The 26,543-nt window shown below is 37.0% G+C and overlaps 2 protein-coding genes across 2 annotated transcripts in view; one reads left to right on the plus strand and one right to left on the minus strand.

Annotated features, from left to right (window-relative positions):
• Positions 1-320: 320 nt before the first annotated feature.
• mchr1b (melanin-concentrating hormone receptor 1b) lies at positions 321-7,617 on the minus strand. Its single transcript, XM_051886740.1, has 3 exons — positions 7,046-7,617; positions 5,944-6,019; positions 321-4,976 (listed from the first exon to the last, which is right to left on the minus strand). The coding sequence occupies exons 2-3, from the start codon at positions 6,011-6,013 to the stop codon at positions 3,961-3,963; spliced, it is 1,086 nt and encodes a 361-aa protein (XP_051742700.1). The 5' UTR covers positions 6,014-6,019; positions 7,046-7,617; the 3' UTR covers positions 321-3,960.
• A 3,208-nt stretch (positions 7,618-10,825) lies between these two features.
• grb2b (growth factor receptor-bound protein 2b) overlaps positions 10,826-26,543 on the plus strand; it is a 44,181-nt gene continuing 28,463 nt past the window's right edge. The window contains exons 1-3 of the mRNA XM_051886741.1: positions 10,826-11,009; positions 12,121-12,200; positions 12,284-12,436. Coding sequence (XP_051742701.1) covers positions 12,359-12,436 — 78 coding nt within the window. The 5' untranslated portion in view covers positions 10,826-11,009; positions 12,121-12,200; positions 12,284-12,358. The remainder of the gene's footprint in view (positions 11,010-12,120; positions 12,201-12,283; positions 12,437-26,543) is intronic.

Consider the following 26,543-nt stretch of genomic DNA (forward strand, 5'->3'; position numbering starts at 1 on the left):
ACAGCGTTTCCTAGAACATCACTGAACTATGGTTTAGGCTCGTTTTCTGTGGTAACACGGTTTACACATTCATTATGATTCTTGACATGAACGCTTCAATTAGTTCACATATGTTCAGGTAATTTCCTCTCAGTAGAGTCGCCTTTACACAGCCAGAGGAAGTTTGTTGTCTGTAGGTGTTGCCCTTATAATGAGCCCTCATTAACATGCATATGAAATTGAAATTATAAATTCATAGACAATTTTTCAGGCCTATATGTTGCACTGAAGGGATGCTATGAAATTGCAAGGCAGTTTCTGAGCAGTTTCTTGTTTTGTCCCATTTTTCCACTGCAATCATGAGAGGAAATGGAGCACTTCAAATTTCTTTTATGCAAATATTTTTATACCTGGTTTCAATAAAAATAAAATGCTCATAAAAATGTGGGGAAACTGTTTTACATCCAAATTACCTCTCTTTTCAGAAGAACAATGGCTGGTATTGTGAAGGCTATATATCCTATAGTTGTGTTGTTCTGTACAGACACACACACAATTTGCTATGGCCTACTATATGTTCATACCAGTAGCCTACTTAGTGACAATAAAGGACATTTTGTGGTGCTATTTATATGTACAGATTATTTAAAGATTTAATACACCAATACTATTAAAGAAGACAACATAAAACACATATTATCAAAAACAAGTACCAGCACTTACACATTTACACTGACATCAAAAACAAGAGTTGTGTTTCCAACAAAAAGCACTAATCTAGTTATAACATGATTAAGAATAGCTCATAAGAACTATTTTCAATGACTTTAAAATGCAAAATGATTTTATAAATAATGTAAAACAAGCAAGTCTCTTGTGAGGTAGAAAATGTGACATTTATATGGACTTAGTAAGGAGGAAATGGGTAACATGCAGAAACTGACATCAGGGTTATTATAGTTAACTAAAACCATAAAAAAAAAATGTCACTTGAAAAAAAAAAGTTAATATCACTTATTTAGTTTAACTTAATGTACTAAAACAGCTTTGCCATCACAGGAATAAATTACATTTCAAAATATATTAAAATAGAAACAGTTGCTTTTAATATTACAATTTTATCCCCCTGTATTTTTCATCAAATGAATGCAAACTTGGTGAGCAAAAATGATTTTCAAAAACAATATATATAAATGTCAAAAATTAGTAGGAAGTGTAGAAGCCCTTGCTTTGAATGACTTCAGCACATCTGCAGCCGCAGGACATCGCTAGTTTCTCACACTGCTCTGGTGTGATCTTGGTCCACTCTTCTTCCAGTCTCTTCCACAGTACGGGTTTCTTAGCCATAATTTGTCACCAAGGATTTTCCAGAGATTTTCAATTGGGTTTGGCCAGTCTGGACTGGCCAATTCATTACTTCAATGTTCTTAGCTTCAAGAAACTGCTTTATCGTTTTGCAGTGTGACAGGGAGCATTTTCTTGCATAAAAATTGCGGGCTGAGAGATTCTCGCAGGGAAGGAACTGCATGTTGCAGAAGGAGGTTCTGATAAACATATGAATTCACTCTGCCATGTATAAAAGGCCCAACTCTTGCTTCAGAAAACATCACTCAAACCATTCTCCAAGTTTAAATGACTTCTTTACGCACTCAGTCTTTCCCCAGTTTGACGCCGAACATAATGTTTCCCATCTGACTCAAATAAATTAAACTTTAGACCAGTTCTCCTCTGTCCACGCAACATGCTCATCAGAAAAGGTTAGCCATGCATTTTGGACACTGCAGAGTGGGCTTTCAGTCCGAATTATCTCATACAGCAAGGCACTGTATGTCAAGACAAATCCTTACCCTGTTCAGAGCTGTACTGGCGAGCAATTCCAGTTGCAGTGTTGAACCGATTCCAAATTAAGAGTCTTTGCATTATCCTGTCCTCTCATGCATTTGTCTTACGTGGGCTTGAATGAATTAGTGTCATTATAAAGCTGCTTCTAGAAATCACAGATTTGGAACGACCAACTTCTCTTGCAATGAGTCATCCGTTAGGCCTTCATACCCTGCTGTTGCAGGGTTTCAGTCACCTTAGAGCGGCTCGCCATCTTGCAAAGTCAGAGAAAATTGGAAAGTTATCCTAACAGGAATGCTGCGAGTTAAATAGGGTTTGTCAGATAATTAAGGAGATTAGCACCATGTGCCAGATTAATAACAATAACTGGGAGGCATCTGAAAGTGTTCTCTGATTTTGATTTATTTTTTCCAAATGTCTCATTTAAAAGGTTAGTTCACACAAAAATGAAAATTCTGTCATTAATTACTCACCCACATGGCGTTCCAAACCTCTAAGAATGAAGAATGAATAAATGAAGATCTTAATAGTGAAATCGGAGAGGTTTCTGTCCCTCCATTAACATCCTCCGCAACTACTACTTTCAAGCCCCAGAAAGGTAGTAAAGACATGATTAAAGTACTCCAGTGGTGTAACCTCAATTTTATGAAGCGACACGAGTGCTTTGTTTGTACTAGAGTAGGATTTTTCTCTATCTCTGGTAAGATAGCAATCATGATGATAAGTGTGTTATTTAATTATTAGGTGTGCAACGGATCGCAGTTAATCCGTGATCCGTATGAATAACGTGCAACGGTTCGGTGATTCGCGGATTAACTGCTAAATTTAACCATCATAGAGTGAAAGTTTATCATTTGGACGTGTTTTGTCTCACCAATTAACACATTCAAACTATTTTAAAAGCAGAAGAAGAGGCGAAAATCGGGACTCGCGAGCTGTTATCTGTGCACACAGACTCACACCCCTGAAACGCACGCACACGCAGAGAGAGAGAGTCAGACAGCGCTCGAACACCGAATTAATTCCTCTTTCGCGTTTACTTGCGCATAAACGGACACATACACACAAAATTATGTCAAAATACCTGTCTCGGCAAGTATTCTCTCGGTTATGTCATAAGTGAACAGTTGAGAAAGAAACCGGATGTGTGTCAGTTATTCAGTCCGCGCTTTCCTTCTTAAAGTGACAGCAGCCTAATATTCTTGCTGTTGTCTGTGTCATTAATGATAGTAAAAAAAACAAAAAAACAAATAAATCATTATTATCATCATCTACCATGTTCGAGAGAAAAGAAGATAGTGAGGAGAGCATGTGATGAGGACAGCTTTTAGGATAAGTGTGTCACGTAAAGTGTGAGTACCAAGCAACATCTCCAGGTGCTCCCTTGAGAACCAGACCAAAAAAGTTATGTGCACCCCTGGTCATTGTGGTGCTCTCGAACGCGCGTTGGAGATGAATATTTTGTAAATAAAGTGGTAAATTATGTTTTTTTGCAAAAACAAAAAATAAAAGTGAGGTTAAACCACTGGAGTCACATGGATTACTTTAATGATGTCTTTACTACCTTTCTGGAGCTTGAAAGTGGTAGTTGCGTAGGCTGTCAATGGAGGGACAGAAAGCTCTCAGATTTCATTAAAAAGATCTCCATTTATCTTTTTCTTTATTAAGTCTTACAGGTTTGGAACGACATGAGGGTGAGTAATTAATGACAGAATTTTCATTTTTGGGTGAACTAATCCTAAGTTTTTTATACTGTATATCAGAATATATATAACTTATGAAATATGTTTAAAACTCCTGTTAGGATAACTTCAAATAGGACTAAGCATTGACCTTGAAATTTAGAAAATTGACGGTTATCCTCTAATTTTGACCTCCACTGCATATCATACCAACCCTATAAAGCCCTATTTTACAGAAAACAAATGATTGTAAAAGCCACTGCAAGGCAGTAAATTACTGTGATGTAAAAGTGTTGCTATAAATGAGTTGTGTATATACAGTATATCATATCTCTTTCCCTGCACAGAAACACTTTATAGACTTCTTTTCAGCTGCATGCTCATTATAGACACACACAAAAATGTCTTCAGCATGACTCAGTGCAGTTTCCCAGGGTTTCCTGGTGAGATAATAGTTTCAATGTACAGCCACGGTAACCGGCAACAGCTCCCGGGAGGACTGGGACTGCTGCGCTCCGTCAGGGGCCAAACGTAGACTGACGCTCCCTTCGGCCGTTCCCGGATCAGCCCGGAAGTCTTTGTGCACTGGCCGGATGGCTACGATGAATTGTCTTTTGAAGGTCTCACTGAGCATGATGTAGAGAAGCGGGTTAATGCAACTGTTGGCGTAGCCCATGCTGATGGCGATGTTATAGGCGTAGAGGAAGGCGTAACTGGGCCGCTGCACGCTCAGATGTGCCAGTTGCAAGATGTAATGAGGTGCCCAACAAATAAAGAATGCCAGGCATATGGCGACTGCCATCCGAGTGACCTTTCTGGTGCGCACGCGAAGGCTGTGCTGGGGAAGTGGGGCGACCGTGGCTGCCATGTTCTGGAGGATCTTGAAAAACACCACGCAAATGATCACCAAAGGCAAAGCGAACGCCAGCACGAACTGGTAGAGAGTAAACCAGTAGGTGTCTGTAGCCGGATTGGGGAGGAGCAGAGCGCATCCCACTGAACCGTCTCGCAGGGGCATAAGGCCGGCGTACATCCACACCGGCGTGATGGACAGCAGCGAGAGGATCCACACCAGGCCGACGACCGCCACGGCCACGCATGGAGTGCGAATGTGGTTGAAGCGGATGGGATGAACTGTTGCCAAGTATCGATCCAAAGTCATGACTGTTAAAATGTAGGTGCTCACAATCTGGCTGTTGGAGTCCATCGCTGTGATAACGGTGCACATGGTGGCACCGAAACACCAGGAACCGTTTCCCACCAGCTGGTGAATGAGGAACGGCATGCCTAGGAGAAACAGAAGGTCTGCAATTGAAAGACTGAAGATGAAGATGTCAGGCACCGTCTGTTGCGCCCTGAACTTTGTCTTTTTGACGATGGTGTAGATGACAATGCAGTTGCCTATAATGCCGACGAAGCAGATGACGCCATAAACGCTAGGCATGAGAACATTGTGATACTGTTCGTCAGTGTCTGCAGGAAACAAAAGAGAAATTTTAGTGTTTTTAGTTTTAAGTACATTTAAAATATATGCTTTAATTATTTTCATTTTGGTTTCAAAAGTTAAACAAGTACCGTTCAAAAGTTTGGGGTCAGTAAGATCAGATTTCAAGATTTCAATTTCAAATAAATTCTGAACTTTTGAACAAATGTTTTCAACACTGATAATTAGAAACGTGACACTGAGTGGAGTAATGGTGATGAAAATTCAGCTTTGACATCACAGGAATAAATTACATTTTAAAATATATGCAAATAGAAAACAGTTATTTTAAATTGTAATTATATTTGACAATATTTCTGTTTTTACTGTATTTTTGATCTTGGTGAGGATAAGATAAAAAACAAATCTGACCAACCTCAAAATGTTGAACAATATATAAAATCTTTTGACTTTTGACCATTAAATTATGCATCTGACTGTTGTCCCTGGTAACTGTTATTTATTTATTTATTTACATAACTGTGCTATTTTCATGTATCGTGTGCTATGGCATTCTATGGTCTCTTTATTTTCAAAATAAATTAAATTCTACAATATTTTAATATTGTAACAACAATATTCTTTCAATATTTCATGCCTGTGTGTTTAATTTATGTTGAAAGTAGCCATATAATAAGCAGGGATATTGTACAGTCAGCCAGTCATTATCACACAATAAACATCATGTCGGGGTTTGTTTTGTGATAATGACTGAACATTATCCGTGCCATAAAGCCTGTGAGTCATGAGCTAGACACAAGCAGAGAACCACAAATTAATCTAATTAAATAAATAAATAAATACACATTAAAAACTAAGAGACCTATACTTTACCCTTAAGATTACTTTTGATGGGCAGTAGTCAAATAAATAATATGTTTGACTTGAATAAAGCCTGTTAATTTGCCACATGACACACATTTAGGTTGCTCAGCAACATTTTTATAGTGTATTTACCTGCATTTAAATGTTGAGATGAATTAAACTCATCACTGGAATTGTCAGTGCGGGTCACGCTGAAATCCATCACAGACTTGATCATAAAATACAAAAGCACAGATCTTATTAACAACAGGCTCCTACTGTCATAGGAGATATGATTGTTTTAAAAACATTTTTTAATTGACATATAAAAATAATTGCTAAACAGTGCTAAAGTAATTATTAGTTGTCTTTGTCACTATAGAATATCTGACTGTAGAAGCTACTGTAATTCGAGACAGTCTTACACACTTAAACTTACATTCAACACTTATTGTTTTGTAAACAGTCAAATCTGCACACCGTGAACTCCAAACAGAGCAATTTATTTTATGGATTTGTCCCAACCTGTCAGGCTTTTTTCCAGGATTGTAAATGGAGTTTGTTTTCGGATTATGCTGGTGGTTTTTCTTGTCGTCTCTTTACTTTATTGACAATAGTGATGTATTTATACAAAGATTGTTAGGGCTGTTAAAGTTAAAAATTGTAAATTACATCAATAAATTAAATTACTTTATTAATTAAATGAATTATTTTCAAAAATTTACTAAATTTAATTTTATTGAATAAAGTCAATGTAATCATTTTTTAATCCTGAGATTCATGAAATCAGATTTGTGTACAACAGTAAGAAATAAGAACAATTTGATATTACATATTATATTACATTCAATATATATATATATATATATATATATATATATATATTAGGATTATGGGATAATATTTTAATCATTTTGGCAACATAAAAGCAAATTATGTAATTTTAGAAACTACACACCTTTATGCGTTTTTCTCACACCTATTAATTTATTTAAATGGGTCTTTGTATATGAAATTTATAATTCCCTTTCTTTTCTCTTTCTTATCATTTATAGGCAACCCTTACAACATCAATATAGGCTTCTATAGTATTTACATTGCAGTCCAAGGCAAAAAAAACATGATGCATTCATATTAAATATTATAAAATATCAATGTGTTATTGACATGGTGCCTGTCCACAAACACTTTTTGGTACTTTTTGTTAGTGTAAAACAGTTACGCATCAATTGTCATCTAATTTGCATAAACCTACCTTTATCTGAGTATCTCCAGGGGTTTGCCTTTAATTTCTCTTTAAAAAAGCATTCCACTAGTTGACAGCTCCTCAAACGCGCTCTACACGAATGATGCTCCTACATTGCCAATATGTCTCCAGTTCACTAGTGTGCACTTCACTGCTTCATTGTCCGATCAAAATGTGCTTCATATGATGTTAACGCTCTCATTCATTCCTGATACGCAGGACATCTGGAAAGATGAGCCTCGCTGAAAAGGAGTTGTGTGTTGAGCTCGATGTAGCGTCTGATTTGCTGCCTGATGCTGCTGACGTGACGAACATCATCCATAAGGGCACTTTCGGTACAGAAACGGGAAACTGCACATAACTGGCTGCTGAACTACCTTAATCACGTTTATTTACAGCAACTAATCCCATTTGGGATGTCATATCCACCGCATAATGTTTGCATGTCTTGCTCCACTGGGACTGCCTTTATAATTAGTGAGCGGTTTAATCAGAGGGGTTTGAAGTGTCTACAAAGTGAAAAGTGGAAACATGTTTGCGAATGTAGGATTAAATGTTGTCTTGCTAATGAAACCTGGAGAGGATTGATCAGCCTACGCGTGAAGTGCACATATTGATGCAGATAATTTATGCAAAAAAGGAACTGCAATCAATTGTATTTATATATGTGATTAGCAACTTTAGCTAACGTTCTGGAAAAGGTTGTCTCAAAGTTATGAACAAACGTTAATAGAACGTTTGTTTAAACTTATCTTTAATAATGTTTTTCTGAAACGTTTTAGTTGGACGTTCATCTAACATTTATAAATGGTAGGGTAGGGTGGGGAAAACGCCCAGGACTGTGTAATTTTTTTTCTGTGACAAAATTTAAATGTGTCCAGATATAGCTATCATAATTTTAGAGACAATGGCATAAATTAGAAACCAAGTATGAAAAATGTCCAGAGTTTCCATGTTAGATTTTTAACAAAAATGTAATTTGTAGGCTACCGAGGCGTGGGGTAAAATGCCCGCCCCCAGTCTGACAAACCAAGTTGTTTTATACATTTACAGCAAAATCAGAGTACAGGCAGTTTTAGCTTAAAATCAGTAAGAATATAATCAATAATTATTTATATAATTATAATTATTAATAATTATTTATATAATTATAATGATTTACAAAATTATTATATCTTATTTGAAAAATACTATTGTTAGCTGATGCTAACTGGCTAGCTAACTATACCTGATGCTAACTTGAGGTAATTTTTTAGTATTTAAATATCCAAATATTTTCAACCACCTAGTTAGATTAAATTTGATTAAAAAACAAAGGATTTGATGTTCAGAACAGAGTAACTACAGTAATTATGGTAGTGGGAAGGGGGTGTTTTACCCCACGTGACTATATTTGAAAAATAATTTTTGTCATTCTGAAAATATAATTATATTTTCCTTAAATAACGTACTCCCTATCTACAGGCCTTACTATATACTATATAACTGTGATTAATACTTTTTATTGACATTAAAGTATTATATACATTAGAAATTACTCCCTTCATATGTAATGGAATATTTGCGTCCAATCCTATACTGGGAGGAATGGAGGGATAAGTGGGACAGTGATTTTGGATTAGATGACGAACTTGAAAATATCTAAACGTGTGATCTTGGCAAATTGTATTTCGAGGAGAGAACAAGGGGGTGTTTTCCCCCACTCTACCCTACTTGTTTCCAAATGTTCAAAGAACATTCAAAATTAACGTTCCTAAAATAATTTGCAGAATGAAAAATGGAATGTTTCCACGAAAAAGGTTTTTAAAACATTTAAGAAAAACTGGAGGTTTTGGGTTCAGGGAACATTCAGAAATAACATTTTTGTTAGCTGGGTATATATTTACAGGAATATTCCAATCCGAATGTCATATTATGTAAGTGTAAATGTTTTAACCTGATGCCATATGCAGACATATTCCACACTGCCAGTATTAATCATAATTTTGGTCTTGAATATCCAATGTAGCTGAATATTATTTGTGTGTGTGTGTGTGTGTGTGTCTGTGTGCATGAAGGTAATTCTGGATAGGCCTATTATTAGATATACAGACAGTTGTGAAAAATAATGCAAGCTCTTGTGTATATCTCCTTATGTGCTAAAGTGGGCTAAGTTTCAAAATACATTCATTTATTTTAAGCCCTCAATAATTTATATTCTAAAGTATTTCATCTTTGTAAAGACTAAGACTGAGGGGTAATTAGTGAATGTGCAGGTGGACCACATGCAGTGGTTCCTTTCCTCAGGTGGTCTGATTTTAAAGTCAAGCACCAATTAAACCAAATTAATGGGCAATGTAGAGGTTATTGCTTGCTTTATAGAATCAGATTAAAATCAACTCAATTTTGTCACATTATCATATATACAAAATGTAGAAATGTGCTGTGGTAGTGACAGGTGTAGACGACAGAATTTACACAATAATACACTATTTGATCCTGAAAGTGAATCAGTTAATGCAGTTTCAAGCCATGTGGTAATGTTCTGAGCATCCACAATCAAGACTCTCAGGCATTCCAGAACATACACCGATCAGGCATAACATTATGACCACCTTCCTAATATTGTGTTGGTCCCCCTTTTGCTGCCAAAACAGCCCTGACCCATCGAGGCATGGACTCCTCTAGACCCCTGAAGGTGTGCTGTGGTATCTGGCACCAAGATGTTAGCAGCAGATCCTTTAAGTCCTGTAAGTTGCGAGGTGGAGCCTCCATGGATCGGACTTGTTTGTTCAGCACATCCTGAACAAACCCGCATTATCCTGCTGAAAGAGGCCACGGCCACCAGGGAATACTGTTTCCATGAAAGGGTGTACATGGTCTGCATCAATGCTCAGGTAGGTGGTACGTGTCAAAGTAACATCCACATGGATGGCAGGACTCAAGGTTTCCCAGCAGAACATTGCCCAAAGCATCACACTGCCTCCACCGGCTTGCCTTCTTCCCATAGTGCATCCTGGTGCCATGTGTTCCCCAGGTAAGCGACGCACACGCACCCGACCATCCATGTGATGTAAAAGAAAAAGTGATTCATCAGACCAGGCCACCTTCTTCCATTGCTCTGTGGTCCAGTTCTGATGCTCACGTGCCCACTGTCGGTGCTTTCAGCAGAGGACAGGGGTCAGCATGGGCACCCTGACTGGTCTGTGGCTATGCAGCCCCATACGCAACAAACTGCGATGCACTGTGTATTCTGACACCTTTCTATCAGAACCAGCATTAACTTCTTGAGCAATTTGAGCTACAGTAGCTCGTCTGTTGGATCGGACACACGGGCCAGCCTTCGCTCCTCACGTGCATCAATGAGCCTTGGCCGCCCATGACCCTGTCGCTGGTTCACCACTGTTCCTTCCTTGGACCACTTTTGATAGACACTGACCACTGCAGACCGGGAACACCCCACAAGAGCTGCAGTTTTGGAGATGCTCTGACCCAGTCGTCTAGCCATCACAATTTGGCCCTTGTCAAACTCACTCAAATCCTTACGCTTGCCCATTTTTCCTGCTTCTAATGCATCAACTTTCAGGACAAAATGTTCACTTGCTGCCTAATATATCCCACCCCACTAACAGGTGCCGTGATGAAGAGATAATCAGTGTTATTTTACCCTGTCAGTGGTCATAATGTTATGTAATTACTCCCTGTACTATTAAAACACTATTTGACCAGAAGATGGCGCTATGCTGCAGCCTATTGGACATCATTATAAAACTGTGTAATGACGCGACTCGTCCACTAGGGGCAGGCGGAAGCTGCACATGCTGTATCAAGGAGGAAACGGAAATAAACAGAAAAATACAGCAATTTTTCACCATTTCAAGTCGGGCGAGGTACAAGGGCTCAACCTCACCAACGATTAAAGACCAATTGGAGTGGATTCTTGGTTCATTATAACGAGAGAGCGAGTATTGGCCCCTTACAGTTGTTTACAAGAGTGAGTATATGAAACTTCAGTTTTTCCTCTGACTGCCAGCGTCAGTGTTTTTTTTTTTCACGTTAACATGAGCAAAGGCCATAAGGCCTGTCTGCTTTACTATACAATATCAACATTCGCTATTATTTATAGCCACGAAATCATCGCTTTTATGTTTCTAGACATGTTGACAAAAAGATGACAAAAGAAACAAAGTCTCGTGTGTTGTTTTAAAGTTACTTTACGGGATTTATAAACTAGAACCTTCGGAACTGTACTGAAATTATTGATGTTTCTTCTATTATTATTTAAACGATACATAGTTGAATAGCAACACTTTAAAAACATGACTATAATATTTAGACAGTAAAAATGAGCTTTATATTGCGTTACTATATGTATAATGGTAAACTATATCAATCATAGCAGTTGACAACTAATATATATTTTATTTGAATGTTGTAAACATTGTGTGATTATATTATATGATGCTAAACGTTTCAACGTTCATACAGTTAGGCAATAATACGTTATTATCAAACGCTGCCTGTTGATTCGCAGAATATCGATATGATTCAAATGTACAAATGACATATATGCTATAGATACAATCCATTTCCGGTGTCTTTTACGCAATTTTCTCCGCTAGAAATCTGATATCGTTGATACATTACAGCTGGTTCGCAAAGCGGTGTTTACTCGTTGATTTATGTCTGCGCAATCCTTGATATTTGCTCACAGGTTTAACGAATATTATTCTGTGCACGTTCTATAGCGCTATGACGTTATCGAGACTTGCGTTTTTCAACGCTGTGCGTTTATTGGTCGAACACCAGACGGAGCGACGCCAACTGGGTGTTGACGTCCCTTCTAGCGCGTTGATTGGCCGAGTCCTCTTCGACGCGCTAATCTGATTGGACGGCCCGCTCTGCTTGCGGCGCGTAATTTGCCGCTTGAGGCGTAATTGGCCGCTTGAGACGTCAAGCAGACGGGTTTCCTTCCTCTTTATGGGGAGCGTTTGCTTTTTAATGCCAGTTGTATCGTGGGGCGCGGCCCATTGAACAATCTAGAACACTAGATCAACTCTATCGAGCCTTATCGGATTTTCTGAAAGAGTGTATTTTGTTCGCAGGTTTCTCGCCGTGATCTTTATGTGAGGATCGCGACGGGGGGAGAGACGCGGGGCTGAGGCTGAGAGAGAGAGAGAGAGAGGCAGGTGGACATCATTGTGTCTTCTTGGATCTGTGCTCATCATCGCTTTTGAGATCTCATTGTCTGGTCCTCTGGTCCACAACAGGGATATAAACTGCATCAGGAGGCATTTTCCACTGCTTTGTACCTTACCACGTAGCTGTCCGTCAGGCTGAATCATGGAGGCCATTGCCAAGTATGATTTCAAAGCAACTGCAGATGATGAGCTGAGTTTTAAACGTGGGGAGATATTGAAGGTAAGGCATGATTATTTAATGTGTATCATTGTTTATTAATATAGATCCACAAGAGCATGTAGTTATGGGATTTTTTTTATCTCGATCAGAATGTCTGTGTGTTATGTCTCATTACTAATTAACTACTGAAACAACACTTATATTGGATCTACGTCAATTGGTTTGTTAACTATTGATTTGTTTTATTTTATTGTATGATTTTCTGTCCACATGCCAGAAAGATTTGTCATTTACATGAAGTAGAATAGATGATTATGGTATTGAAAAAAAGGAAGTGCTATAAAAAAGATCTTAAGTTGAGATGCACCGATTATAATTTTTCATGGGCGATTCTGCTTGCTGATATTTTACAAGTAAATGGGTCGATTGCCATTTTATATTTAAGCGACAGACGAGAAATAATGAAAGGGTACATGAAGAAATACAATATAGCGTCAGCATTTAATTTTTTTAAAAATTAGAGCAAAGAACAGAATAGTCTGACTTTAGCTTTGTAACATAAAATTACATAAAACAAAAAATACATTAATTTAGAACATTGTTATCCGATCATATGAAAGCTTGTTTCTGAAAAAAAAGGTAATTGTGACTTTTTATCTCACAATTTTGAGAAAAAAAAGTTTCCACTTTAGCACGCCGTTTTGTGCGGCTCTTATTTGTGTGTCAATAGACGAATGCTTGTTCGCTTCTTATATTAATATATAAAATAGACTCAGATCAAATTTGTTGTGCTGAACGTCTTCGCTGTAGTTCCTTCGTAATTAACTTTTCCTTTTACTGTTCCTTTGCTGACATTACAGCTTGCAATCTTAACGTCCTGTTCCAGACATAAACAAGTTTCATTGTTTCATAAACAAGTTGAAACTGAGAAGCTAAGTAGATATTTTAGAGCATTTGTAGGTACGAATGAACAAAAAAAGAGCAACATTTGTTGATTTCAGTGACTAGTTCCTGTGCATCTCAAGGTCATTATTTCCTCCCTTCTAATATCTGTTTCGTGATATCAGTGTAGTTTCTTCTATCAAAACAGCAGCTTCTCAGAATGACTGTTTACGCAAGCACATAATTTCTCTTTCCTCTTGCGTCTGAATGTTAATCTCAAGCGCAGCATCTGTTAATCCGGCCAGACCTCACAGCTGTATGTCGCTGTCCAGCTTATGTAAAGCCGCGTTCTTTCGTTCTCTCCCTAAGGAGAGTTCAAGCGTCCCTCTTTGAGCTGGATTGCAACATATCGGATGTGTGGAGGAAAGGGCTTGTACTCAAGTGCTCGGAGATTTAAACGCAATCATTCTAATCCTTCAGGTTGAGTTTGGGGGCATCATTCGTGCATCATGCATGCATAAGCCTGTCATAAGCACATCAACAGCTTCATTCTTTTGATATGATTACTACCCGAGACTATCCTCAGGCCTTTGTCTTTGCGATGGGAAGGCAGAGTCGGTAAATAAACCCTGTCCTAGAGTGGTGAGGAAGAAAACGGATGACATTGGGCAGGATTATGGCATTGGATTGTTCCTCTGTGGGCTTTTTTTCTCGATTTTAGATTACATTGTTGGATAATGCATGCAGAAAAACAGGGCAGTAATGAGATAATTCAACGAGCAATTATGAATGTTCTCGTGTATGCTTTGTTTTGATTACATGCAAAGATCTGACTTTATTTAGTCCCTTTTATGCCTTATTAGGGCCCTATGAAATCTATTTTAATTTTTTTACAAGTTCCGTTTTTTCTGTTTTAATATTTCTCAATTCCTTTTTTTTTTTTTTTTTTTTTTTTTTTCTTCCGTTAGAATGTTAATGGTCAAATTAAATTTTAGTAATCAAAAAGCATGTCTAATTAATTGAAGTCCTGAAACTTATACAATTTAACAACAATTTATTAAAAGTTTGACAAAAACTAAAAAATTTTAGGGCCTTTTTTAGGACGTTTTTTTTTTTTTTTTTTTTTTACGTTTTTATTTTATTTTTACTAAATTCTGTGTTTTCTGTTTTAAGTTTTCTGGATTCCGTTTTACTGGTTTAATTAAAATTTAATAATCAAAAATCACGTCTAAATAATTCAATTCAATAAAACAACAAAATGTATTAATTTTAAAACAATCATTTCTATGAAATGTTTTTTTTTTTTCTCATTCTGTGTTGTTCATTTTAATTTTTCTGGCAATCAAATGAAGGCATAAAACATTAATTTAATTTATCTTTTAATCATATGACATTAAACAAACTTTTTGTTGTCAAACAAAGTGCTGCACAACAGCTTTACTGTTAAAATTGAAACATGAAAGAGAAATTGTGATTATTCCTTAAAAAAATAGTTTTCATAATAATTTATTGTTATTGTTATTAGTGTTAGTATTATTATTATTATTCCATTGAGATGTAGCTAAATTCTGCTGTACAACAGTAATCTATTTCTGTCACAAGTTAAACCAAACTTTTATTTTGACAGGTTGCAGTGAAGACCTTTGAGTTTCTGTGTGTTTATGATATGACGATAGTTTTTCTCAAATGGAACAGTAATACTCATGATGTGACTCTCAGTGCGGCTCTGGAGATGAAGTTCATGCATTCATGTCTTCATATAGTGAGGCAGCAGAGGCTGAAAACACCACGAGCGTCACGTGGTAAATGAAACCGTGCATCTGCGCCATTCATTCACACGGAGACACCCATAATATGCAGAATTTATATTTAAATAGTCGTTTTTGCGGTTTAACATTCACAGACTCTAGTCTATATCGCGATTTGATTTAAGTGTACTGACTTGCTTTTTATTTATTCATCAAAAATTTGACACATTCATTGACATTCTGTGTTACACAATAAATTCTGTTTTTATGACTGGATTCCGCGATTCTGTCTGTATTTTCTGCATCACGGAAATTATAGGGCTCTACGCCTCTACCTTATATGCAAGTAAGAGAACCATCTACACAAGCAGGCATTCGCCTATAAATTAATATTGTGTCTATCTACTCACCCTTATTCCATTCCAAACCTGTATGACTTTCTTCTTTCTTTGGAACACAAAAAAAAATATTTCGAAGAGTGGTTTTGTCCATTCAATGGAAGTCAATGGGGTCCAAAACAACATTGGACCCCATTGGCTTTCATTCTATTGACACAAAAGCACTTTCAGAATATCTTCATTTGTGTTCCAAGGAAGTCCGACAGTTGTGGAATTGAAAGAATTTTCATTTTTGGTTGAACTATCCATTTAAAATCACATTTCGTGATCTGAAATGCGTCATGAAGAGTACTTTAGCGCACATAAATATACACTATCTTCTTTTTTGCATCAGTCACAATGATGCAACGATGTCTGTAAAAACAAAGTTTGCTCAATCTCATCAACAAACCGCACGATGAGTTTTCTGCCCTGTGCGTCCGAATGATCTGGATCTGTCTGACAAGTTTTATTGGTGTGTTTATAGGCTAGTTCACACTTGTGCTAGTTGTGCACAAACATCAAGTTACTTACTTAATCATTGCAAAGGTCATGAGTTTAGAGCATTGACTGGCTCCAAATCTACCCACTTCCCACAATTCCTCTGGCGTTTCTGCAGTCTGATGGAAGAAAAAAGGGGAGATCATCACCCATGTTAACATTTGATGGTCACTATTGTGCACATATGTGAATGCTTTCTTGTTTTTTTTTTCTGTGATTTGATGAGGAAGTGATTCTTCAGAGTGTGCAAAAAATAGACTACAAGTCAGCAAGGGTGCTAAAATATCCAGAAGAGAGAGAGAGGGTATCTTTATTGTGTGCTGTCAGCATTTTATTTTATACTAGATTTACATTTTGTGATGAAAATGTAAGCAGTGTTTGCATATGCAAAAGTCACCACCACAGTGCAACGGTGTACTTGGTGGTTGTCACGGTAATGCTTTCCAGCTGCTTCTGAGTGGGTTTTAGTGCATTTGCTATGTAGCCTTAGATTTCTGTGTGCTTAAGCAAAATGGCTCCAACTTAAGTACCTGTTAATGGCCAATGTTACATGTGCAGTTCACACATCACATCTTTTTTTTTTTTTTTTCTAAAGAACTTCTCGACTTCCTTATCTTTGAGCTCATCAGCCTCTCGTGTAGATCTAGTATAACATCAACATGACTGAAAATGGTGGTTATGTAGAAAACCCACATGTTATCTCTTGGTCCGTAGATCTAGTCTGACCCTTATTACTGTGCCCTAAATCGTCACAGACTGAGGTTTCAGTGGTAAACATGCTCAAGTCATTTTCTCTTGGTTTCTTTTCTGATGCAATAGCCAAATGAGCTTCACGTAAGTGTAGTTCACCTTATGATGCTGTTTTATGACTCGTTTTTAGTGCTGAATCTATATGGGTTTGCCAAAGGCTGATATTGATATCATGAGAACAGTGTGTCTGATAAATAATACAAGTTAATTACAATAAATGAGAAATACAAAATAGTGAAATGTAAGCACATTTATTCTAATACAATATTAAGCCACAGAAAAAAACAGAAATGTGTTCTGTATTAAAACTTTATTCATTAACATGGATGTCAGTAGATTTTGAAACTTCCTGATAATCTCAAAATAGCCAAACTTCAGGCAGTTCATCAGTCTGGCTGATATCAGCGTTTTATTTGTGTTATTTTTTCACAGGGAGTAAAATAAACATTTATGCTGTCTAAGGCAGCATAATTGTGTACTTTTGACTAGTTTGTGTCCATGTATACTATTAAAGTATAGTTCACCCCAAAATTAAATTATTCCATGATTTACTCACCCTCAAGTCATCCTAGGTGTATATGACTATCTTCTTTCAGACAAACACAATCAGGGATATATTTAAAAATATTCTGGCTCTTCCAAGCTTTATAATGGTAGTGAACACGGGGCGTGTTTTGATGCCCCCCAAAAAATGCATCCATTGATCATAAAATATAATCCATATGGCTCCAGGTGGATAATAAAGGCCTTCTGACTTAAGACTTTATGAAGTAAAATAACTAGCTTCCGGAGGATGACCGTACGCATACTGTGCAAGTCGATTTGCATCAAATGAGTAATCCTCTGGCGCAATGTATGACGCAGGATGTAGGAGTATCGTAAGCTTAGACGCCTGTCATGATTCAAACAAATAAGGTTGGGCAACAAACTCAAGCTCATCTTCTTATATCGAACTCCTCTGACATTTCTCTTTAAAATTTCTCGTTTTAGACTTATAATTTATGACCGGTGTTTTGTTTTGCTCTATCCTCTGCGCTTCCGTGTTCGTCATGCGTCGGGCCAGAGGTTACTCTTCTGCCACAAATCGATGTGTACGGCCGTCTGCCGGAAGCTAGTTATTATAGTTAATTTAGTTGGGGGGGGGGGCATACTTGATTTATTGATTTGATTGATTGATTGATTGATTCATGCATTGATTAGAAAGTAAAGCACACATAGAGGTAGGGAACACTGTGAATAGATATAATGCACTGCAGTGGATTTGTCCTCTTGTGTATGAAGTTTGGTCCATTAGTCAAGAGGAGTAAGTGCATATATTTAGACCCATTATGAAAGTGCTATCATGCTTTTAACAGTGTTTTGAGCTTTAAGACACCAAAGATATCGGTACGTTCCTCTTTGACTTAGATTTGGGGTGGTGATCTCACACACTGACATTAAAGTATTTTTGTCAAGGGCTTTTGCGGGGTTTTTACTTGCTATCTCTGTAAGAGGAACAATTTGGTCTTTCTTTTTAATTTACTTACAACAATCTGTCTTGCAGATGAATTATATCTTTTCATTTTCTCTTTCCTCTTCTCGTTTTGCTTTTGATAGCTGATTGGCCAGCAGAATGATTTTCTTAAATGGACAACAGTGGCCTGTTTCTCTTGTAATATATTGCAGATTAAACATTGACCGACTGATAGCTGTTGCTGAAAGGCCAAGCGTCTTTGAATTGACCTTTTCATTCATTCTTAATATTCCACACAGATGCTGATTGAAAAGCACTGCTCCGTTTATTGGTCTGTCTCATCTTAGATGCGATGGAGATGGAGTCTGTCAGAGCGTTTGCTCGAGGGGTCGTTGTCCCGCTGACACGAATGGGTTTGCACTGCTGTTGAAACATGCCATGTGCGCGTCTTCCTGGGATAGCAGGCAGCGCAGCTATTAAATGAGTCATTATGCTCCAGACTCTTTATTATACAAATAACCAGGAGCAGTTTTTCCAAAAGGAATGGAAAGGTTTTATTTCAGTACTCTCGAGTGATTCAGAATATGATACAGTAGAGATAAAGGTTTTACTGCTAAGTTAAATCTAAGTATTAAAGTTCAGCACGTCTTGCTGATAATGCTGCTGATACTTTGAATTGTGTGGCTTGTTAATAAGTTACCCAGCGTCTTGGCTTTGATTCCCAGGCAATGCATGAACTGATCAAATGTATACCTTGAATTCAATGTTAGTCGCTTTGGATAAAATCGCCTGCTAAATGCATGAATGTAATGTTATTACATTTGTAAGCATTTAGACTTCAAATTTTTGATTGACAAGATAAGCACTGAAGGAGGGACCTGAGCCATCTGGGGACCAGAATATCTTATACACTAGGGGTGTTGAAATTAATCGTTTCTACGATACATTGCGATGCACATATGGACGATTTTGCATCGATGCAGTAATAGACCATAATCGATTATATCCTACTGACGTTTCTCTGACGTCATATGTCGCATACGTGCTTCTCGCGCTAGCGTGAAATGGCGGAGGGAGGCTAAACAACACACAAGCAACTAATAAAAACGCACCCAATATTTTAACATTTACAGCATATAAGCGAGTGTGTGTGAGCGTTATTGTAACTTAAGTACACTTTTTGACCGTTTCATGCACTTTTAGTATACTAGTCTTTATTAGTTCTAAATGCTCCTGTCGCATGCTGTATTCAGACTTATTTTTTTGTTTTGTTTTATGTTTGCTACATTCAGGAAGTGTACTTTCTTGGAGCAGATAAAATAAAAAGGGAGTTCATATATCTGACTGCTTGTATTCATTGACAAAAATGTAGCCATGTGCAGTAATAATGAAAACTGAGAATGCAACACATCGTGGAATCGAATCATTGACATGATAATCGCAATCGACTTGACCACACTGTAAAACCCGACAAGTTCAGAATACTCAAAACATTTAAGTAAACAACTCAAAGAATATTTTAGTAGAACTTAAGAAATGTATTTTGTACTACACAAACTCGCTAATTACAATTTAATTGAAATATTGGATAAACTAGCACCTAATCTTTACGGTTAAGTGTTAGTTAGCATGAGCATGCGTTAATGTAACCATCAAAGAGACTATCACTATTTATTTGCATGAACTGTTAATCCACAGCTTTGAAGTTTCGCAGCTTATTCTCGATCTAACCACAAGCACTACTCTTCACCATGATGTTAACCCTACAAAACTTCAACATCACAGAAACTCCTTTAAATACCAAAATAACAGAACATTGAACAATAACACATCTTCCCCTGTATTAATCTTGAGCAAAAACACACAAAATAACACTCAATTTCAACATTTATTCTCCTTTCACAGTGTGACGCAAAACATACTGGGAACTTGAAATCTGCTGCAACTCAGTTTAATGTTGAATGGATTCTTCTGATAACGTGGGTTAGAGCAACGACATGACGTGGATGACTTAAAAATAATAATTTAAGTTTAAGGGTTTACTCAAAAATGTTGAGCTACACAAAAATAAAACTAAACTCCTCGTTCAGAAAATGTAATTGTTTTAAGTTGCATCAATGATTTAACAGACTTTAATTACAGTGTACTCAATCTTTATAAGTTAGTAGTACTGTTTGGGTTTACAGTGCAGTGACGATTCAAACTAGAGATGCACCGATACTAAATTTCTCTGCCGATACCGATAGCCGATTATTCAGAATGATATCGGCCGATACCAATATTTGGTTTTTCTTAAGGGAAAAAAAATCTCTCCCAAATAATGTTGCAAACTATACAGAGAACCCTCTCATTTGGTACACTACAATATTAGAGGTTACAATTAACAGCAGAGGTATTATATTCAGCTGCTGTTTATTTTCAGATATAATAATTACACTCAAATAAGAACTGAAAAATGTATATAACTTAGTATCACATAAGGTAGTTTTCATAAGCACTTGTTGTCTTCATGGCAGATTTGCACAAACATATAATTAACAGTAAATAAGCTGCTCTCTAGTGTTTTTTTTGTATGTAGATAGCTAAGGAACTGTGAACATTGGAAAACATTCCTGAGGTAAAAGTGACATGATGTGACATATTGTTCACAAGCTGTTAGATGATACATTCTGGTAAGTTGTACAGTATATTTCAACATACCTTGATGTTCATTCATGTTTTTCGAGATATAACTTGTATTGAAGAGGAAGAAAAGACTCGCGCTCCGAGCTGCCGCCTGAACTGAGGCATTACAGCAATCTGACACGTCACATTTAAGAGCGTCAAAACGCTATTTATTGTTTGAATTTCATGATAAAATGGACAGAATTTGAAAACTGAAACTTTTATTCTTATCAGAAGTAATAAAGCACAAATCTTTTTGCGAATATTGGATGGGAGGCGCTACAAATAATATTTGATGTAGGAAAAAAAACGCAGACCTGGCAACCCTGGCTTGAACTACGGGTGATTCATAGGGTCAAAAAGAGCCTGCTTTAACGTCACTATTTTTAAACTGTTAATGCGTTAAAATTCAACACGAGACTGATTTTCTTCACACACAGATGTATGAGTTGCAGTCTGAACACGTCTTTCCGCGCCCTTTTGATTGACAGGATATAATTGGCCCTGATCATCGGCAGTTTTTAAACAATTGGCCGATAGTGATGATAATAGCTTTTATTGGCCGATACCGATTGTGGCCGATACATCGGTGCATCTCTAATTCAGACCCCTATTATACACCTGGGGTTGGGCTATTTTTGCAACCCCTTAGCAACTCCCTGGCAACTGTGCATGAAGAGATCAAAGGCACTTTCTCTTTGAAAGATCAAAGACTCATTTACTTGATAGATTTACTATCAGAGGTAAGGTTTAACTGATAAACAATTTGACTGATATTATTATTTATTTTTTTTTTTTTTAAACCTTATTCACACTTTTCTACATGGTTATATTTGGTAAATGTCGTCTGATATATGACATCCACTCAGTGGTGAAATAACTTATTTAATGTGTAGTTTGCATAAATTAATCAACCTTTTACATGGCAACCATTTCAACAGTTAGACCCAGCACAACAATCAGGATTGCCAGGTTTTCACAACAAAACCTGCCCAATTACTCCTCAAAACTAGCCCAAAACTAGCCCAATCGCGTTTCGGGGGCATCCCCCGGTAAAAAAAAATTTGCACCCCAAGGGGTAAAATCTGTGCTTATTTTGGCATTCCAGAGGCTAAATATCACATTATTGGGGTCACTTCAACCCGCGTACATGAAAAACAACTTGCGGCAACACTGTTAAAAGTAGCCCAATTCTGCGGGAAAACCAAAGACTTGGCAACACTGCCAACAACACATTTGAAAATGTTTAGATCGCAAAACATATTTGCATATGGATATTAATAAAAAAAAAGGCATAATAAATATTAATATTATTATCAGTGTTCATAATTCATGCTATGCTGTTGTTGTCTAATGGCTGTATTTTTCTATTTGCCAAAAAGCAGACATAAAAGTACTATTAAAAATTGGTTCTGCGTTTATTGGTCATTATCTTTATCTGTCGTGATGATCGGCAAAACTGTCACTCTTCCTTTTTTTGAACTAAAAAACACGATCAGAGGATTTGAATCGGGTCATGTGTCGAAAGTCAGTCGCGGGTTTACTAATGAGTGGTTGCAGATGCTGTCTGTTAACCTGGTAGCAACGTTTGTGTAGGTTTCATTTCATTCCTCCTCATAGTTTCAGTTTCTCCCTTGTGAATTTAGAATGGTTTCAGCAGCTGTCATTCAGCGTCCCCTGCGTTTAACCTTCATAAAGCTGCCACATACTTTATGAAGAGGGCACTAATGTCTTTTATTTGCTCTTTACATAGTTTGGTTTATCAGTCTGGTACATTTGCCTCTATCTTTGGAAATGAGGTGAAATAATCCTGGAAAATGGTGATAAATACAGTTTGCTGATGCCGTAATAGACTGATGCCATTTGCATTGACATCAAAAGCCTACATTTGTTTTTCAAGTGTTGTCTTCTGCTCTCCCGCTCCATCTGTCTCTCTCTCTCCTCCCAGACTGTGACACACGCTCTGATCTTTTCCTTGAGATGAGTCGGTAAAGACAGACGTGATTTAACAGGCCCCTGCTCCATTGCCCTCGGCCTCTAGTCAAGCTGAATTTAGCATGTCAGCTATTAGACTGCATGGCTTCCCTCTCAGTTCATCTGTTCTTGTCTCCTTTGCTATGAAGTCAGAGTCTGTTCACACTGACTGCAGTTTGCACTTGCAAAGCAACCATAAGTCATTGGTTTTTGATGAGAGTTGGTGATTTCAGGCAACAGAGACCATTGGCGATGTAACGAAGTTCAGTGGAGTTCAACTTACTTTCAATTTGGCTTCCAACAGGAGATAATACTAGGGTTGGATTGACACTAAAATTTGGCTTCTTTGCAAAACCAGCCTGTGGTACTAAATCAATACCTCGGGCAACAAATACGCAACAACAAATGTCTTGCGCAACTGATGAAATTAAACCATGACAGTCTGTACATTCTGTAATATCTTCAAGTCTTTTTGCTTTTGAGGTCTTATTGATGTCAATACTAATTACATGCTTTAATGAAATACTATGAATTGCTTATTGACGCTTCATTTATGTCTTATGTTTCTTCCATTGTTGTCTGAAGGTCTCCTCATTAATGTTAATTTATGTCATAAATATAATGACATTTCATACTTGTTTATCATGAATAATTAAATTCCACCAAAGGGTGGAAATCTGGATTTAGTTCATAGACATTTTTTAAAACTTTTTGAAAATTTGAACACGCCTTTATAAAGTATACTGCATTAAAACATGACAAACAACCAATTTCAGATGTAGCAAGAAATCTGCAACTATTATAATGCATTTTAATTTTTTTATGAAAAGATATAATGCATTATAACATACATTTTAAATAACATATGCATTATACATAAAGGCTTTAAGTAAAATGTTACCTACAAGTGTGCTAAATATTATAATACACAAATCATATTCTGAAAATTATGTGTTTTTTTTGTGCTTTACTTGATGCAACAGATTGCAGATAGTGGAATTCACGTGATAATGTTGCAGTTGGTTAATACAGGAAATTCTGTTGGCAGCCAGTGATTTTTAGTCACTCAGTGGCTTCAGGCTGCTCTTGGCGGGCTAAAGCTCATCATCATCTTCTTCATCATCATCGTCATCGTCATCTCAGAGGGAAATGGCAGCAGGCTTGTGGTTTCTTCCACCTGTTCTGGAGTTTTCTGCTGTGCCCTAGATCTGGAGGTGGGGGCTGTTACCTCCTCAACTCAGCAGCATCCTGAACACATCATTCCTGTACAGAGCAGGTCTTGTTGCAGGCAGGTTCAGCAGGTTTGGTGGGCGTCACAAATATGAAGTGAAACACGTTTCGATTGTTGATTTGAATTTCATTTCAGCACTTTATAATGAAGTAAAAAGCACTTCAAAGGTGTTTGTTACAGCTTATGGTGCGACTTCCGTTAGCGTAAATGTTTTTTTTTAACCTGTTAGACAAACATATTTTAATGTTGCAGTGCATCCTGCTTTGTTATTATCAATACGTACTTGGTGTATAATTTGTTGTTATTCGCATAATATATCCTAGACTAATCCCAGACTAACGCAAGTAAAAAACAAAACAAAAAAAAAAACAATGCAAACAGTTATTGAAGATGAGTGAAAAGTCAGAAATGCAATATAAACAAAGAAGAAAATGACAAACAAAAGAAGAAAAATATGAATGCTTTAAGTTTTTCATATAAGTCGATCTAACAGTATAGTATTCTGCTAATTGCATAGACATTGAAAAAGTAATCAAATGTAAAAATAAAACACTGGCACTGCATAATGCAACTGTATTGTATTAATTAAATATACATCGATTTTTATTAAAGCTACTAAAGTGATTCAGTCAAGATCAAGGTCTTTTGCTGCTTGATTAACATTAATGACACGGATGGCAGCAGGTAGCATATATTAGGCTGCTGTCACTTTAAGACCGAATGCATAGATGTAATGTAGGCTACTGACATGCTTCTGATTTAACTGTTTTGGACATTAAATGGATATTAAAATTTTTTGAAATCTGTGCTACCTGACTGTAGAGAACAGAGAAAAAAGGCTGTTGTCTTCCCTTACACTTAGTGGTTACTGTCAAGTATGATTACTTTTATCTGGAACAGTCAGCACATTAAAGGTATAGTTCACACAAAAATTAAAATTTTGTCATTTACTCACCCTCATGTTGTTCTAAACCTGTATGAGTTTCTTTCTTCAGTTGAACACAAAAGATATATTAAAGAATGTTGTTAATCATACAGTTGACAGCACCCATTGACTTCATAGTATTTCTTTTTTTCCTACTATGGAAGTCAATGGGTGCTGTCAGCTGCCTGGTTACCAACATTCTTTATAATATTTTCTTTTGTGTTCAACATGAGAGTGAGTAAATGATGACAAAATTAAAATTTTTGGGTGAACTATACCTTTAAAGGGTCATGAAACCTCAGAACACATTTTTTGAGCTGTGAACAGATACACATGTATAGGCTGCACATCATTAAAAACACTAAAGGTACTCATTAATTTTATTTATAATTTGAAATTAGTTATTTTTGCATTTTTCAGAGCGATTTCTGTCTTCCAGTTTGAAAAGCAAAGTCGGAGCAACGTCACAAAATCTGACGTCATCGTGTACTAGCGGCAAGATCCGGAGTGCTGATTGGCTCCAGTATGGGCCGGTCGAACATGCTGACGTTAACAGTTTCTGCATTTATTCATGAGAAAAAGCACATTCAATCCAATCACTGCTCTGTAGTATGCATAAGATTATAATTGCAGTATTATGCATGAGGAAGTATCACTTCTCTCGCCTCTGTCTCTGTTGTCATTCAGAGACATGGGTCTTATAGTTGTGCTTGTTTCCTCAGTGCTACAACACAAAAATGCGTTTTCCTGCGACGCGACCAGAGCAGAAGTTTGGGTGCATGTGGATTGTTTTGCTGTTATCTACCAGCACAAATGGAAAATATGTTTGCATAAGATCACATTACAGCGGATAATTCAAATGTCACAAAAGTGCTGTTCATTCACCTCTGCGTTCGGACATGCGAGCCGTGTGTATGTTCCCTCAGCACATGAGTGTTGTTTGTATTTTGCCCGCGATGCGGTCAGAACTGGAGTTTGAATACGAACACATGAAAAATACGATTGTTATGATATACACGTGGAGCGCGCATATTATCGGTTTCAGCGCGGAGCTCCGCTTTGTGTTTAACAACATTAGCCATGTGGATTACAGCTCATATACAGAATAAAGTATCCGTGTTTAAAGTTTTTATAGACATATTTCACACATTCTCCTGCACCAAACATGAACCAGCATGGTGTATGCACACATATTTCATCAAGTCTTCTTCAAATGACATATATGTGCAAACTGGACACTGATACGTGTTTCTGAACGCGATGACACGATTATTCTGATGAACAAAAGACTTAGAAAGAATAAAGACATAGTTTAATTTTTGTCCATTCTCTGTGTTAAACTACGTGTTGTTTATCATGAGACTGCAGTGCTCGTAAACGTAATGAAAGTATTATTAGCCCTTCTTGCGCATTTCTCCCTTGTGCTTGGGAGTTTGTTGTCATTTTTCTCCGTGCTCATATATTAATATTCATTATTCTGTATAATGAGTGTTTTGTAGGTCTGTGTTTCGTTGGTTGTTCTCTCACCTCTTCCCCCCCTCTACACTCCCACTTTTCCAGAGCTTTACACGCCCATTTTTACAGACTTTTTTCCAGCTGGTTAATTGCAAGTTATTATAAATTGCATTATTAAACCAGATACTTATAATTTATTTTTAAATT

This window comes from Ctenopharyngodon idella, chromosome 3, assembly GCF_019924925.1.
Source record: "Ctenopharyngodon idella isolate HZGC_01 chromosome 3, HZGC01, whole genome shotgun sequence".
NCBI classification, from domain to species: domain Eukaryota; kingdom Metazoa; phylum Chordata; class Actinopteri; order Cypriniformes; family Xenocyprididae; genus Ctenopharyngodon; species Ctenopharyngodon idella.